Source organism: Globicephala melas, chromosome 15 (assembly GCF_963455315.2).
Source record: "Globicephala melas chromosome 15, mGloMel1.2, whole genome shotgun sequence".
NCBI classification, from domain to species: domain Eukaryota; kingdom Metazoa; phylum Chordata; class Mammalia; order Artiodactyla; family Delphinidae; genus Globicephala; species Globicephala melas.
In genome coordinates, this window is record NC_083328.1 from 63,202,638 (window position 1) to 63,220,752 (window position 18,115).

Here is an 18,115-nt window from a genome sequence, read left to right on the forward strand (position 1 = left end):
CTGTGTCTGAAGGATTCTAATCCCTGGCTCTGCATACCTGTCCTAGGGAACACTCAGCCCCTCCTAGGAAGTCATCATCCCCCAGCTCAGGCGTCTTGTTGTCTATGTCATAGATGCCAAATCGGAGCTTTTGGACTGTTTCAAAGTGGTACTCAAGCTGCAGAGTCTTGGAGAACTCAGGGCTCGAACAGTTCCGTATTTGCTCAGTCCGGCCAAGCTGTGGGCAGAAGCCAATAAGCATCACAGTCATGCACCTTCCAACCCAAAAGAGTCCTAGCCTCCCTCCACAACTTTATCCCCCATAGTCCTTCTTACCTCAGCCCATTTGCCCCCTCCCACATCCTGTAAAAGGACGCAGAGTGGGTCAGACTTGGAGCTGATGTCCTTGTCAATGAGGTGGTCACATGAAATGGACAGCTGAACCAAGGTCACGCAGTGGGCCATCTGGGGGGAAAAAAGACCTGAATCAAGCACCTTCCTCACCCCTCCTTGACTGTAGGTCCCAACTTGTAAAGTCAGCTGGCTTCAACCAGGCAGGGCTGAGCCTGTGTCTACCCCCATGACACCCAAGGAAGAGAAGGCCCTATAGCTTCCATATTCCTCCAATCCCCCTGGGTAAGCTCAATGGGATGGGAGATGGTGGTTACAACCAACCCTGGTCCAAGAAGAATATGATGAGAAGATGCAGAAAAAGTGTACTGGCCTCCAACAACAACTTTGACCCCAAACTAGTCCTCAGCCCAAAACTGGTCCCAATCCTAATAATATTCCCCAGACCCAGACTCCAACCCTGATCTTCTCACAGACCAATGATTCTCACTCTGATGCCTTTACTGGCCCCAGACCAGACCCTAATCCAAGTTCCAAGCCCAATATTGCCCCCAATACAGCCATGATCTAGATTCTGCTCTCCAAAGTCTCTTCCTCCAATGATTTCCCACTAACCCTGGGGCCCTACACCTTGAGGCAGAGTTATGATCCCCCACACGGATTCTCCTAGCCTATAATCAGCTGTTCAGGTCCAACTCCTATTTTTTTTTTTTTGCAGTATGCGGGCCTCTCACTGTTGTGGCCTCTCCCGTTGCGGAGCACAGGCTCCGGACGCGCAGGCTCAGCGGCCATGGCTCACGGGCGCAGCTGCTCCGCGGCATGTGGGATCTTCCCGGACCGGGGCACGAACCCGTGTCCCCTGCATCAGCAGGCAGAGTCTCAACCACTGCGCCACCAGGGAAGCCCCAACTCCTCACTATTTGCACTACCTAGTCCAAGCCATCATCATCTCTCACCAGGCTTACTGCATTACCCTCTTTTTACAGGTCTCCCTTATCCTATGCCATCCTCACCTCTACTCCCTCATCCTCACACCAACAGGCTACTCTCAATACAGCAACCAGGGTGATCCTGTTAAAACATAGGTCATGTCATACCTCTACCCAAACCCAATAATGATTTCCCATTGCTTAGAAAAAATCCAAACTCTGCATTGGCCTACAAGGTTTTGAAAGATCTAGATCTCTCTAACTTGATCTCCTAACACCTTCTTGCTCACTCCATTCTGGCAACACAGGTCTGCTTGTCATTCCTCAAATATGCTTGTTTCTACCTCAATGCCTAGAATTTTCTTCCCTCATATAACCCACACGGCTTGCTGTTCCTCACATTCTCTCTAGGTCTCTATTCAAAATCATCTTCTTGGGCTTCCCTGGTGGCACAGTGGTTAAGAATCTGCCTGCCAATGCAGGGGACACGGGTTCGAGCCCTGGTCTGGGAATATCCCACACACCGTGGAGCAACTAAGCCCGTGCGCCACAACTACTGGGCCTGCAACTCTAGAGCCTGCGAGCCACAACTACTGAAGCCTGTGCTCCTAGAGCCTGTGCCCTGAAACAAGAGAAGCCACTGCAGTGAGAAGCCCCCGCACCGCAACAAAGAGTAGCCCCCGCTCGACGCAACTAGAGAGAAAGCCCGCGCGCAGCAACGAAGACCCAACGCAGCCCAAAATAAATTAAAAAAAAAATAATCTCCAGTTTGAAGGAAAAGTTTCTCCTTTTCTGGCCACTCTAAAATTTCAACCCTACTACCACTGATACATCACATACCCATTTCCTGTTTTTTCTATTTAGCATTTATCACTGTCTAATATACTATATATATTTATGTAATTTGTCTTCCCCACTAGAATGTAACCTCCATGAGGGAAGGGATATCTGTCTGTTCTATTCACTGCTCTGTCTCAAGCACCTAATAAATATTTGCTGCATGAAATCCAAAAGGCCATCTCCAGTCTCTGCTCCCAGCTTAGCCATCTCCAAACTGACTGGCAATCAAACAGCACCAAGGTTCTCCATCCATTCCTTTTGCTAGAAACACTACCTTCTTGCATGGATCACCATGACTCCCATATAAACCCCGCCTCCTAAGTCACCATAACAGTTATCCTCAGACTCCTCACTAACCCTATGTCCCCCCGACCGATACGCCTGCGACCATCTGTACCAAGAGTGCAGACGAAGTCAGATCTCTCACCCAGCTTCACTCAGCATTCCAGGTTTCCCAGCACTATACCCCAGGACGCCTCCAGCCTCAACCTCCCCTAAACTGACCCTCAGTCAATCCCTCTCCCAACCCTGCCCAGTTAGTGCTATTCCCATCTTAGTGCCTCATGGTCTCTGTCTTGAATGCTGTTATCAACCAAAATTGGAATGATTCTTAGAGTTCAACTTGCTTCACATACTGTCCCCTCCATAGCACCTCAGTCTCTGCTTGAATGCACCCAATGATGGAAAACCCACCACTCTTATAATCCAATCATCAGAAAGTCCTGCTCCATAAAGTCCTACCCAAACTAACCCAAGTCTGTTGAATTCTCACTTCTACGCATTATTCCTATTTCTTCCCATCTAAAATTCCACAAGAAAGCCTTATTCCGTCTCCCTCTGAGAACCATCTGATACCTGGAAGCAGTGAACTGCAAGCTAAAATCTGGAGAAATAGCCCCAGTTCTTTTGAATATTGCCACTAGAATGTGGCTTTTAGACTTCTGACCAGCCTGATCACTGCTTTGGAGGTTCCCCAAGGACAGATCCAGAGCACAATACATACTCCTGAGGGAACAGAACCACAACTTCCCCCGTCATAATCCGACTCCATGCTTCTCACCTCACACATTCTCTCAGGCAGTGTTTGCATAGTACAGAGACAAATAAAGAAGAATGATCATTTCACCGTTGCTCAGAACAGTAAAAAACCTGAGACCACTTAAAGGTCTACCAATTAGGTGGTGACTAAGTAAATTACGGTACTTAGTCAATGGAATGCCAAGTAGCGGGTAAATAAACAATTAAGGCAGAAGTATACTGGTATCATATGAAAAAATAAAGTTGCAAAAAAATGGTAAGAAGAATATAACCCCATTTTAAACTTCAATTGTATGTGTATATACAATAGATTTAAATACATATACAAAATAAATACACACAAAAAATGGAAGACACACCAAATAAATGCAACTTTTAGGTACACCTCAGAGGAATGGAATAAAGGTGAGAATTTTACACACTCTTATACACTTCTGTATTGTTTCAATATTTTATACTGTTTGTTTTGTATTTTTTAAAGGCACTCGTTAGCTTTTTGCCCTAATCCACACCTCATGTCCTCATGACAATTCATTCTAACCCCAAAGCCTCTATACCTTCACTTCAACAACTTCTACCTAACTTCAGGCCCCATTGTTTCTTGCCTCCTCCCTGGTTTTTCATCCATACCAGTGCGTTACCTAGTCATCCCTGACGCCAGCTTCCAGAAAATCTCTAACTAGAAGCCCTGTATAGTAGCTGCTCATGGCCCTTAGTTTCAAAGCCTAACTCCCTAGCATGGCCACCTTGTGGCACAACTCCAGAGGACCCATCTATACAGAACTAAGTAATTGTCTAATACGATGACCCTGCACCTGTAATTCAACCTTCAAAGCCCTTCTTAGACTGTTTTACCTCCTGCCGTTCCACCATCCACCCAACTAGTCATCCAAAGCTATTTCTCGTTTCTCAAACACACAGACACAACACACGCTGATACCTCTGACTTTTCTGCCTAGCAAATGCCTTGTCATCCATGGTTATGCTGTGACATTATTCTTATATGAAGTTTTGCCCACCTTCCCCAGGTTGGATTTATCTCTCCTCTGGATGACTGCAGTGGTTTCTTCACCAGTTTTTCTGTATGTGTGTTTGCACATGCACGTGCATGCGCGCGGACACACACATACACACTCACAGCGTTTATTAGCCAAACAGAAACCAGCTCATGCCGCTTCTCTGCTTAAAACTCTGGAATGGCTTCCCAAAACACTCAAAATAAAATCCAAAGTTCTTACCATGGTCTACAAAGCCCTGCAAGATCTGACCATCACCTAACTAATCATCTAGTCATGCAAGTACGTTCCAGCCAGGTTTCATTTCTGATCCACATACACGCAACATCAATCTCATTCCCCATCTCAGGGGCTCTGCACTGTCTTCCCCCACATACACTCCAGAAAACAAATAAGCTGTATTAGAGTAGGAACTATGTCTGGTTCGCCTACCTCTATATGTACAACACCTACAACAGTACCTATCCTATAGTAGGTACTCAGTAAATATTTAGTGACTTAACGGTGAAACCACTACATCAGAATTTTTACTTTTGTCTGTCTACCCTCATAATCTTGGCTCCTTGGAACTGGGGCTAGGTATTATTTCTGTATCCCTAATACTAATGCTTAGTTGGTACTCATAACCATTTACTGAATAAATGGTAAATGTGCTTCTGCTCAACTCAAACCTTCATGCCTTTTCCATTTGAACTAATGTCCAGCAGTAATGCAGAAGTTGTACTCTTCTACAATGCAGGACTCCTAGAATTCAATGTTAAATGATAGTCAATTAAAAAATGGGCAAAAAATTGATCTGATACTTCATAAAGGAAAACATATGAATTGGAAATAATCAAAGGAAGTGATCAATAGCACTAGTTATCAACGAAATACAAATTAAAACCACAATGAGATACTACTACATACCCATCACAATGGCTAAAAGTAAAAAACTGACAATACCAAATGTTAGCAAGGATGTGGAATTCTCATACGTTGTTAGTGAAGGCACTAAATGTACCATTTTGACGGTCTGGCAGCTTATTAGAAAACCAAACGTATATCTAGCCCAAGAGCAATTACACTCTAGATTTTTATCCAAAACAAATAAAAACATTATGTTCACAAAAAGATTTGTACATGAATGTTCATGGCAGCTTTATTCATAATAGCCAAAAATCTGAAACAGCCCAGTTGTCCATCAATATGAGAATGGATAAACAAACCATAATGTTTGTATATGTAATACAAAACTACTCAGCAAAAGAAGAAACAAACTATTAATATCTGCAACATGGATGAATCTGAAGCATAAAATGCATAGTTACACTTTATAAAGTTTTATGACAGGCAAAACTAATCTATTGTGAAAAAATTCAGAATAGTGGTTGTTCTTCCCCTGTCCCCCAGGGGAGGGGGAGGTATTAACTGCGAAGAGGCAGAAGAGAACTCTAGGGAGAATGTGAAAGTCCTTTACCTAGGTAGGAATGTGAGTCATAGGTGAATTTGTCATTTTCATCCAATGGTACACTTAAGGTATATACATCCTACTGCATGTAAATTTTATCAACCCCTACCCCAAACCCATAAACAAATATTCAGCTCAGGATAAGGCATACGGAAATATTTATGGGTGAAGTGTGCTGATGCTCGCAACTTCTATGAAATGCACCGAAAATTAAAATGGTGTGCTGAATGGATAGATGTGGTAAAACAAATATAGGAAAATATAAACTGTAGAATCTAAATGGTGGATACATGGGAATTCACTGTATCATTTTTTCAACTTTTCTTATGTTGAAAGTTTTCATAATAAAATGTTGGGGAAAAATTTAAATGGAGGGCTACAGGTTTATCCCTGATAAAGACTTTGTTGTGGGCCTTCCCTGGTGGTCCAGTGATTAAGACTCCGAGCTTCCACTGCAAGGGGCACGGGTTTGATCCCTGATCCCACATACCGCGCAGCACGGCCAAAAAAAAAAAAAAGTTGTGAACTATGAGAGCATTAGCAGTAATTAACTGTGGTGGTAAGATTACAGGCAACAACTGGAACTGCTGCCCTTCCCCTCACTCCATAACTTCTGAAAGATCCCAGAAAGAGATGCTTTTGGTGGGGGCCAAATACATGCAGAGGGTCAGGAGCTTCCTCCTGTGCTAAGCCTCTATTTCTAATAGACTATTCTTTTCTAGTCTGTTACCATTTCTACCACTTTCTCCACAGCTGGTCCTATTCTATCTTTTTTCAGTTTCTTCTCTGCCCAGACTAAAACCCCAACCAGAATGCTGTGGGCCCACATATGCCCCAGGAGCACACGGGGCTAGATTTCATTCTGAGAGGTCAGAGCTTCCTGGATAACTACAGTTTTGTTTTTTCACAAATCTGACTTCTACTTTCTCATTGGAATTAGTGACTCTTATAAGCAAATCTTTATAATGTGCAGTTTTCTATCCTTTGAGTCATATTCCCTTTAAATCATCTAATGCATGAGATTATTAGTATCTCCTAAATCCTGTTTATCTCCTTTAAAATTTACCTCCAAACCTACCTCTGTTTGGAAATCTTCTGTAATTAAAACTAGTTCATGTCACTCTTCTGTCCCCTATCCCTTTAACAGGTACATACGTTACATCAGCCTCATTTACCTTTCATCTAGTCTCATTAATCTCATGGGATTGTCAGCATCCTTTATAGGACTGGAGCTTTACAGTTTATTGAATATTACATTTAAGTGACTCAATAAAAGGAGTCTCAGAAATTTTTTTCATTTATTTTTGTAAGAGACATCTGGCTAATACTCGCCATGTCTTTGTGCACTCTCTTCTGAATCAGCGTATCTTGCCTGGATGTCTGTAATAGTCTCCTTCTGGTCTCCCCATTTCCACTCTCAGTCCCTGCCGATCTCTTTTCCATATTGAAATCAGAGATCTTCCCTGATTCCAAACCAACAAAACCCAGCTTCTCATAAACCTATCAAAATGTGTAACTTACTTGCTTATTATCTATTTCCCTACCAGATTATATAAATTCAATAGGGGATGGACCAGATCTGTCTTATTTCCATTCCAGTGACTCATACATAGCAGGTGCTTTATAAATAACTGCTGAACTAATGCTAAAAGAAAGGAGTGATAATCCAAGGATTCTCAGAAATAACCCAAATGTAGCCCTGGCCTGCTGCAGAAGCCATCAAGGGAGAAGTGAGCTTTCCAGGAATATTCAATACAAAAGCCAGCTTGTTATCTCTGTTTGCACCCACAATCCACACCTTTCCATCTGGGAAAGTGCAAATGGAAACAACTGAGTATTCAGCACCAACCTTTCCTGCTTTTGCTTTCTACCACTTGGAGTCTCATTCCCTTCACTCGCCCTTGTAGACCGCTTTCCTCTGCTTACCCCCATCGCCAGCCAACCTTAGTGCTTCCCAAGCCTCGTACCCTGGCAGGGCACTTTCTCCAGTATTCCTTAAAGAAGCTATACACACTCTCATTTTTATAACTTAAAATTCACAAAATGTCAGAAATTAAAAGGAACTGAGTGATCATCTTATCCAAGTTCCTCAATTCAAGGCAGAGAGGGAAGAAGTGATTTGGTTACGGAGACATACATCGTTAAGTAAAATGAGGACCAGAACGCTTATTCTGACTCCCACCTAGTCTTAAGACTTTAGACTGTAGTTAACACCCTTCTCTACTGAAATAACCTCCCTTCTTACATTTAATAGCAATCTGATATAGTGGGCAAGAGTATGAGTTCTGCAGTGAAGTAACCAGGCTCCAAGTACTGGCTTTACTCCTTTCTAGCCACAATGAGATACTATTACACACCCACCAGAATGATGTCCTATCTCTGTAATTTGGGCAAAATTTTTACTCAGGTGTAAAGTAAGGGATATTATCTATTTCTGAAGATTGACATAAACAATGTATGCAAGATGCTTAGTACAGAGTCTGATACTATTATCACCAGTAAGTGTTAGCTATTATTATCCTTCAAGCCTAGCTCTCATATGCTCCCCTTTTCATGATCTTTCCAGCACTCAACAACTTCTCATTCTGGACTGCTATACTCAAGCCGCACCACAATTGTACCCTGTCAATGTTTCTAGCTCCTGTCAATGAAATAACAAGGTTCTTTAGAAAAGACGCTGCTTCAGCATCTCCTATGTCACACAGAACAGACCTGAGCACAGAATGGGAATTCAAAACACCTGAGGGAGGCTTGCAGCAGCATGCCAGAGCAGGCTTGTACAGTTTGCAAGAGAGAATTGTAAAGGAATTTGTAAGCAGGTGGCCTCGTTAAGTTTTAAACCACAGAAATTGGGCAAATGCTAAAAATCAGGGCTTCCCTTTGCCCGACTAGCACGTGACTGTTGATAGGGAATCTCACTGCCAATAGGCAGTAACTCACCCTTCATTTTCTTCGGCTTCCCCTCTCCTGCCTCGGGAGATTCTATCTTGGCTCTTATAAATCCAAGAACAGATCTTTCCTCCTGGATCTAGTTGGATCCAATTCAGTGCCAACTGAGCTGAAACTCTTCAGTCGTTCACGTTCAGGAGTTACACTGCCTTCCTCCATTCCCAAAAGCCTAACAAGGCAAGGCACCAGACTTCAACCCCATTTCCAGGCTGTGAGGAGGAACAGAGCACCCATCTGTATGGCAGGATCACTCATTCACAAACCAAAGCCACGCTCTCACTCCTGTTGCCTACCTTGGCACACTGGAGCAGCTGAGATGCTGGATCAAATCTTGAAAACCCAACAGGAAATTCTCCATAAGTTCCCAATGGGAGAACACCACCCAACGGAGTACTCTTTTCTCATAAGATTGAAAAAGACAAACTACACCCATCACCACCACTCTTCTTTTCCCTCTCTGCCTCAAGGGACATGATGAAGCTGGACAAAGTATTTCTACCCCTGCCTCTCCCTCTATAACTCAGGAATTCCCCAAAATTAAATCAGCAGCCTCAAGGACAGTCCTCTTAGATCACGAACTGAATCCAATATGCAAATCCTTACTACAAAACTACACATTCTTTATTCATACATCTGACTAAGAGCTACTAACGTGTTTATAAATGAAAATCTTAAGCAATAATTTGGTTTAGATCCATATAATACTAGGAAGTCTGGCTGCCATGCAGCATTTGGCAATATTAGAAAGCTTAAAATGTGCATGTTCACACAAAAAGTGGAAAGTGGGAAAATAACGGTACAGTAAATGGTCACAGGGTTTCCCATCCTGCTGTATTCTACAATGGTCAAAAAAGTTTGGAAGCCACTGATCCAGCTCCAACGGCCCAAAAAGACTTATCCAAAAAATGGACAAATCCAACCTGTGTGCAACTCTCCAAAGGGAAGCTAGCTTGAGGAGAGAATTAGATATGGGAAAGGAAGCAAACCAAGAAGGAACACATGGCCTTCCACCAAGATAGAACTGTATCTGAGTGGACATTTTTCCCCTCGTGACTTTGAATGTGCTTCAACAAAGCCGCCACCTTCTTACTTCAAAATAAGCATTTGGAGCATTGGCACAAGACTGGAGCCCCTTCCCCAGCCAGCTCGGGACCCATGACAGAAGAGTGCTGCCACTGGCCTCCCATATCTCCCCCACAAAAGTCAGGGAGAGGAAGGAAACAACGAGGAAAGGAGGCGCTCTGCCTCTAGAGTCATGCAGACAGATGATGACTGAATAATCTCTGTTCACCCCTTATCAATGAGACTTTGGGCAAGTTATTTTGCTTCTCTTTGCCTGGATTTCTCCATCTGTAAAGTGGGGATAATAATAGTGTCAACTTTAGAGGATTATTTTGAGAATTAAATGGGGCTAACCATGGAAAGTGCCCCCTGCCTGACCCAGTTTAAGTGCCCTACATGTGTTAACTGCTCCTCTCTTCAGTGCTCATAAACGGATCCTTTTACTGTATGGTATCATCTACTTGTTGGCTGACGAGACACCCAGGAGGAATGCCTCGGTCTACCTGCTCCAGAGGACCTAAATGGCAGGAAAGGAACAGCCTCCAAAAAGGGAAATGAAGACCCTTCCCTCTTTTCTCTCCTAATGAAGTTCTCAAGCTTAAGTGTGGAACTGCTATCACAAGCAGTAGCCAGATCAAAACTTTTAGTTCCACTGGCCTCTCTTTTAAGGTTCAAATTAACTACAGATTTCCAGAAAGAAATGAAATAGCTGGGTTCACAGAATCACAGAAATTTAAAACTGAATATAATGAGATTATCTAATTTAACTCCATTTTGTTAATTAATCCCATTACTACTAAAGACAGAGAAAGGAAATAACTAGCCCTGGGACACACAGTAACTTGGATGAACCACAACTCGCTTCCCTAAGGATGTCATTTCCATCCATTTTACCAACAGCTCACACCTTGTGTAATCCAGTTCAATCTGAAGTCCACTTGGCCACTAAAAGAGCAGTGAGGCTCATGTGGCCTCTTCCCATGATCTATACTAATCTTGCACACAGATCAAAAATAATTCTGCACCCACCACACATTCTCCCTATTTGTCTGCCAAGGCAAAGGAATCAAAGGAATAAACTTCAAATAACAAGCACGAATACAGCAAATAAAGTAGAAAATGTGACTTCTACCAAAATTTTCAAAGAACACCTACTGGGCAGCCACCTTTGCCCTCATCCTGCCCTGGTGGAATCTATATATTTAATCTATGTTCTTTAAATGAGACACCTGCCTCTCTATAGCCTGCAGAGTGTCTAAGACAACAGTACTGGACCACCTTCCTTACCATCTCCAGGGCAAGGGCATCAACAAGAACTTGTGCATCTCCAGTGTGCAGTGTGACCAATGGCACAAAAGGTGTTGAGTTAATGAACAAAAGCAGCAGACCAGAGCCCCTGGAAAGGAAACCAACCTACTGCTGATAACGCAAGCCCCCTCACTGGAATAAATTTACTTGGGATACATGGGAAATCTTAAGATGGGTTGATCTTCAGAATTCATTATGTTAGGGAAGCTGAGAAATTAAAGAGAGAGGATTTCAAAAATAAAGACGCTACGTTACAGACACACAATGACTTGCCCACTTGCCATTGTGGATGGCGTACAGAGTGGAGGGGAGAGATTCTACTTCTGTGGCTGCTTCTAGTGCAGGATTAGTAATGTTACAATATAAAACTGTCACCTAGTTAACCTCCAGTGTGGCCCATAAAAAAGGTAACTGAGGCAAATTCTCAAAAGCAAAACTAACCTGCAAACACAACAGGAGGGGTAAAGGTTAGGAGGAATGCAACAAAATTTGAATACTCAAAAGTGAAGAAACAGCTGAAAGAGGCAGCAAAACTAGGAGAGAAATGGCAGTGTATAACTTTTTTAATATTCTAAATCTGTGCTGTCCAAAAGGGTAGCCCCTAACCACATGCAGCTATTGAGTACTTGAAATAACGCTTAGTTCAAATCACAATGTGCTGTAAAATATACACTGAATTTTGAAAACTTAGTACAAAAACAAAAATGTAAAATAGCTCAATAATCTTATATTGAGTATAAGCTGAAACTGTAACATTTAAGATCTACTGGGTTAAATATATATATATTTTAATTTTTATTGGAGTGTAGTTGCTTTACAATGTTGTATTAAGTGTATTCTTAAATTTCACTTGTTCCTTTTAACCTTTTATAAATGTGGCTACTAGAAAATTTTAAATGATGTCAAGTGATTCTTATTTCTATTGGATAGTGCTGCCTAACAAGATCTCCAAAGATCAGACCTGGGAGAGGAAATTTGCTGCTGCACTGTGAATCTACAGTTGTGCTATTCAATACAGTAGCCACTAGCCACACATAGCTATTAAAATTTAATTACCATATTAGTACACATGAGAACATTTCCATTGGAGAAAATTCTATTGGACAGTGTTGGCCTAGAAGAACAAGAACCAAAAGGTGGACATCTCAGACGGAAAAGCTAAAACTCTGTGTCAAATTGATCTAAAACCACAAAGGAATGAATTTCAGGTAGACAACTATGCATATACGTGGTTAAATTGATGGGGAAATTCACTTAATTCTGAGTTGTTTATGAACGTATTAGAGCATTTGTTATCTGGCGGCTAGTCAAAAGAGTATTAAAAAGATAAAAGGTTCTGTCCCTCTGCTAGGCCAGGACATCCCTAGAACCAACCTTTGCCTTGCCTGCCTACCTGCTCTGTAGACCATTCAGCTCAGTCATACCAGTTAGGCTGCCAGAACCTCAAGCTATGCTGTTATGGGACAACTTTAAGAGCTTTCAGGACAGGCACAATTTTAGATACTGCTACTGTGCTCCCTCACACAGTCATTTCATTTTACTAAACTAACAGTATTGTGTCCCCAAGAACACTGGTTAGAGATCGCACCTTCCCTCAGCTTACACCTAAGGATTCCATTACACTTATTTCTGTCTGACCATTCAGCAGCTGGCCAGGAAACCCTTTATCTAGCTCCTGTGAGTCATGAGTATACCCTGAACATGTATAAGTACAACTGAGCACTTACTTGCATCATTTAGGACTTTAAAGTCTTGAAGAACAGACATTTTTTAAACTTCCTTTTCCAACACAATGTGTTAAGTGCTAGGTGCACAACACCACTCAAAACATTTAATTAGCATGGGTTACAGCTATGGCTAAGCTGTATATCCATGTGAAATTGTCTTAAAAGTTTGGAGTTAACAGATGTTTCCAATTCCAACCTGTCAATTCAGTGGTCACAGAAGCAAAGGTAATCAGCATTATCTACTTCAGTAAGAGGTGCATTTGTCTTTCCACCACTTAAGCCAGATTTATAGCCAAGGGATCCTGCTGGGCCCACACTACAGAAAGGAGTTATGTATAAAGGACATGACGCCCCAACGTGTGGGGATGTGTGGAACAAAAGAAAAATGAGGAAATTAGCAACAGCACCTGTTAGTACCATTTAAGACCCCTTAAGTAGCTGAACTTCTTTACCCTTCTTAAGAGGTTCCCACTCTTTGAGGACTAACAAGTGATTTGCAGTACAATGTGGTTGTTACATTTGATGTGTAGCACAAACGCGTAAGTGACAAATCTTATTTCACTAATCAAGAGCTGTGAGTGAACTCACACCCACCCCCACCCCAATTAGGAGGTTAGGGCTACAGAGACACCAGTGAGGGGGCTTCAGTCTAAGTAAAACTCATAGTGCTGGTTACCAGCAGGCTTACTATACAAGCAGGTAAAAGGGGAAAACTGAGAGCATCAAAATAGAGAGGGAATCAAACACCAAGGGGCAGTCTGTTTGAACATAGCATAGCTTGCTATATTGTAATACTGGGATGTGTTATGCTTATTCAACATCTTTAACTCTGTCCATATTTAATTATGTTCTCATAGCTCTATTTTCCCCAAATAGTCACCTCCTCCTTCTCTCAACATGAAATGGCAGGCCATCAGTTGACTAGGAAAAATGACATGAAACTATTAAGTCACTGAAATCACAGTCCAGATGTCCGGAACAGCTAGGGTGCCAACTCCAATGCTCTGCTGTGCTATTTAACCACTTCTCTACAGCTGGTGTTTGCTTAGTCTCTATGACCTAATGGTCAACATTTTTGCTGGGGAGAGGTTCCTGGGACTCTTGACAGAATTCAAGGAATATGGTTAATGAGCACTACACTACTTCCCTGTCCTCAGAGTTTTAGAGTGCTGCCCTCTGTCCCTGGGGCTGGAATGTTTGCATCAGGTGGCTTTTTGCCCCTTCAGTAGTAGAGCAATATGTAGAAAAGCAGCTGCCACCTTAGTTGCTTGTTGCTAGTTATGTTGATCCAGAAAACGACCCATATTCTAGGATGCTTGTGAGATCCTCTGGCACAAAATAGCTCAAGGCACCAAGGAACAGCACAGTGAAGAATTAAGATTTACATGAGCAGGCACCAATAAGAGATGAGCTTGCTTATTTGTTGAACAGAAGAGTTTTCCCAGAAAAGTCACTACAGCATCAGAGAACTGTGCCACCACGAGAGTACACTCTTTCCAGAACATTTTACAGTAAGTCAGTGTGATCTAAAGATTTTATGCTAAAGACAAAACTGATATCAAGCAATTTTTTTAATTAAAAAGGATAGCCATAAGTTTGGATTCTACCATATCCCGTAAAAGCTCTACTTTTGGGGGGTAAGGAGAACGGTGGCGATGCACAAAATTGATAGACTATTACTTGCTGTAAAACAATGGAAAGCAGACAACAATGCATTACAGAAGTTGAGTGATCACTCCTGAGCAATAAACGGAGACATATTAGCACATAGTCCACCCTTTTAAGATGGTAAACGCCATTCTGGATATCCTTAGGCAGCCGATTTCACTCTGTGATTTTTCAAATGCTTAGTCAAACTGTCGTAATTTTAAAAACAGATCAGCAACTACCTGGAATTAATTATGTCTAGTCTAAACCTCTCTAAAACAAATTGGGTATTCAAACTCAAATACAGGCTAAAACTTTCATGATAAAGATAAAAGTTACAAACATTTTTCAAGAGTCTTGGTTAAAAGGAACAGCCCACTAATTTCTCTGCAAGTCCAATCCAGATTTTTTTTTTTTTAAAGAGACTCTGCGGAGTTTACAGAAACTTTTTATTTGCTAATTTTTTCAGTAGAAGTTGAACCAATGTGGAAAGGACAAAACCAGAGCATCAATGTCGGAGAGCAGCTATATTTTTGATTCCTCTCCCATCTTCCCCACCTCAAATACCTCACATACTAATGCAAAAACAAATAAGTAAACAAAAAAGAAAAACAAAGCTTTAGAGGTATGTGCAACTGACAATGTATTCTGAAAATTTGTTTTCCCATTTCCTAATCATTTTTAAAAAACAATTCACAGCCCCCTTTAAAACTCCTTTTGTGAAAAGGAGTATCTGGCTTTCAGTTCTTTCTGAGTCCACATAACAAAGTGACTTGCTAGCAAAACTCATGTTAAGTCTGAAAAGGTGGATACCACAGATTTGACCTAGAGTCAAGATTCCTCCCTGCAGTTCCAGGTATCCTCTTCTTTCCACACTTCAGCATTAGCAGACAAGGATAAGCAACAATTGTTACCTCCAAGATCACCAAAGCCACCTTTCCAAAGGCACAAAATATTTTCAGGAGTTTTTAAAAAAACCCCAAATACCTGATGGTATAGCTCAGTAAAGTACTCGTGTACAGTTAAAGCATTAAAAGCATCAGCCTGTTTTATTTCGTGACAAGTTTATTGAACAGTATTCAAGACTTTATCTATATAAACAAAAATCTCTGCTGAATGAAGCCAAGGCAGTATTTGCTGGCACTGTTGTGGCCACATTGGCAATGAGTTATTTTATTGTGTTTGGTTTCTAAAGTTTGGACTACTACAGAACTGCCAGTAAAACAATTTAAATGTTTGCAAGAGTGGGAAATAATTTTTAAAAGTGATCACTGCCAGAAATTCTTTCCAGAAGATTTGACTAGCAGCAATTTTACATTTTCTTTACACATTTTTAAAGTGTTCTTCAACTGATGAGTGGATTTATTTTTAAACCTTGACCCACACCTCTACACAATGACGGAATCCAATAAAAGGGACTTTGAGTTTGATTAAGGCTTTCGTGCATCCTTATTTTTATCTATTTCCACCCAAAATGTATGTTTGCTTACTTCCATACACAGTCCTAGATTTTCATCCAGTGGGTTAAGACTGACCTAATTACACTGTTACCTCTCTGAAATTCTGAATAAAGTTTCCTAATGGAATTTCCACTAACAATGCTTTGACAACTTGGAGCACAAAGCTAGAAACTACATTTCACTTAACAGTGTTGCATTAAAAAAAAAAGCCACTAATAATTATACATCCAAACTGCAGTGGAAACACAGAACACACCTCCAAATTTTGCTTACCAACTGTTTCACTAAAGTTCAGGAAAAGTTTACAAGTTTGCTTATTTATAAAATACATTTTGTAGATCTCTCTAACCCTTTAAGCTAAAAAAAAAAACCAAGCAAACAAAAAAATGGGGGGTGGGGAGGAAGGTTTAAACCTAATGGAAAAGTTTCTCTTCTATTAATGTCAGAGTCACCAAAAACAGGCAATAAAATTTACACATAAGATTGAAAATATCATGATAGTGTTTACAAATACACACCACTTTAAGTGAAGCTTTACAAATCCTTCATACCATACAAAGCAAATGAGAAAATAATGTAAATTTTCACCCCAAACCTAGTTCTTACGAGAAAATTTGCAGGTAAGAGAGGTATGAATAGTTGCACAGAACATATTTTCAAGAATTTTTTAAAAAGTCAAACTCCAATGCCCAGAACAAGATGAACAGTATGCTTAGCAGTTAGCACTATGTTAATAAGTCTCAGATACACAAAAATCAAGTACCAGAGGGCAAAGCATTTAATTACATTTCACAACAAGAGAAGCACTGTTGTGATTCAACCAAATATGAAACACAATTCTCTCCAATTTCTACACAAACCACTATTTTCTTAATTTATTTAATTTGATGAACAATGAAATCAAGTTTTCCTTTTCAGCATTAATCTAAAACGTAGAAATAACAAAGTAGTTGCAATAAAGTATATGAAATATTTAATAAGAACGTATGAACACATAACCAAAATAAACTGTGAAAAAAGATAAAAAGACTTTCATCTTCAAACAACCCATTTTTCTAAAATGAAAATAGTCAGCTTTCCAATGGGGAAAATAATCTGCAGTTGAAATAAGACTCCCAAGCAGCGCTGAAGTTTTTTGCACTCTGTCTTTGGAATGAGAAATGATTACTTAACAGAAAACTTAAATTGAACAGCATATACAAACATCATATTGCTTTTTTAGTTGAGGAGGCAATACCTAGTTATCTGTCAAAGCAAATTTGTATTCGTGAATTAGCAAAAGACCCACAACACAGCCATTTCTTCTTTGAAAGTCTAAATAATCCTTTCCCTAAACAAAATATCCTATACTGTCAATCCTCTAAGATTGTAGTGATGAAAAAGCTTTCCAAATCTTAGCACACAAATGAACTGTTGCCACTCTTAACTCTAAATTACACGACGCTGTATTTCAGTGTTCCACTGAATTGCAACACCCAAAAGGCACTATTTTTCTTAAATAGAAAATATTTCTTTTAAAAGGCTGACCCCTTTGTAAGTAAATTGATTTGTAGGAAATGTTGGGGATGTTTCAAACCAAGACAGAGGCCCATGTAAAAGACAAAATTTGTTTTTCATGATATCTCACCAATCTCCCATTCCATGTTTATAATATAATGTGACACATCTTTAGAGCATTTTAACTAAGAAGAAAAGTAACTATAAGTAGAGCCTTTTGTGGCAGTGAGCAGGACGTTGTAAGGCAAATGTTTTCGTGACAAGGACACTCACCAACCAGAACCCACGTGGTCCTCCTGCCTTAGTCCTGAATGCCAGAGTATGAAAGGGCAAGGAGCCTCAATTCTCTCCCCTCTGGCAGCTGCACTTGTACTCTGTATAAGGAATTTTTGTAACCAGGCTCCTGATCAAACAACTAGACCAAAAAGCCTCCAATTAACAGGATTAAATATATATTGATCTATGGACCAGCTTATGGATCTTTTATTCTGTTAACACTACTGCTAACAATTTCAACTACAATTTTAAAGACCTATATATAATAATGCTTTCTTATGAATGCACCCTTTTTGTTTAGTTACAGGTCAAAATTTCACATAAATTTGGGACAGAAGGAAATTGCCAGAACATTAGTCCATCTTGGGCAAGACTTCAAATCAGGCATCTTAAACAATGACCATTAAAAGTGGTTTCTGGTTTTTGATGCCATCCAAACAACATGAACAATTTTTAAACTGACTAAAACTTGGCGGTCAAACCAAAAAGGCTCTGGTAGGTAGAGGACTCCATATTTTATTTTTGTGGCAAACGTCTTATTCCACACAGTTTTAAGTGTGACTGACATTAGAAATCAAAGTTCAAG

The 18,115-nt window shown here is 40.7% G+C and overlaps 1 protein-coding gene across 10 annotated transcripts in view; it reads right to left on the minus strand.

Annotated features, from left to right (window-relative positions):
* LOC115839285 (RNA-binding protein 12) overlaps nucleotides 1-18,115 on the minus strand; it is a 37,072-nt gene that overhangs the window by 7,218 nt on the left and 11,739 nt on the right. For 9 of the 10 annotated variants that reach the window (XM_030830746.2, XM_030830745.3, XM_030830744.2 and 6 more), the window contains 2 exons: nucleotides 316-444; nucleotides 38-217 (listed from right to left, as the gene is read on the minus strand). In XM_030830746.2, coding sequence (XP_030686606.1) covers nucleotides 38-217; nucleotides 316-444 — 309 coding nt within the window. Of the gene's footprint in view, nucleotides 1-37; nucleotides 218-315; nucleotides 445-18,115 lie in introns of those variants that run through there. The other variant, XM_060285768.1, reaches the window with a different exon arrangement.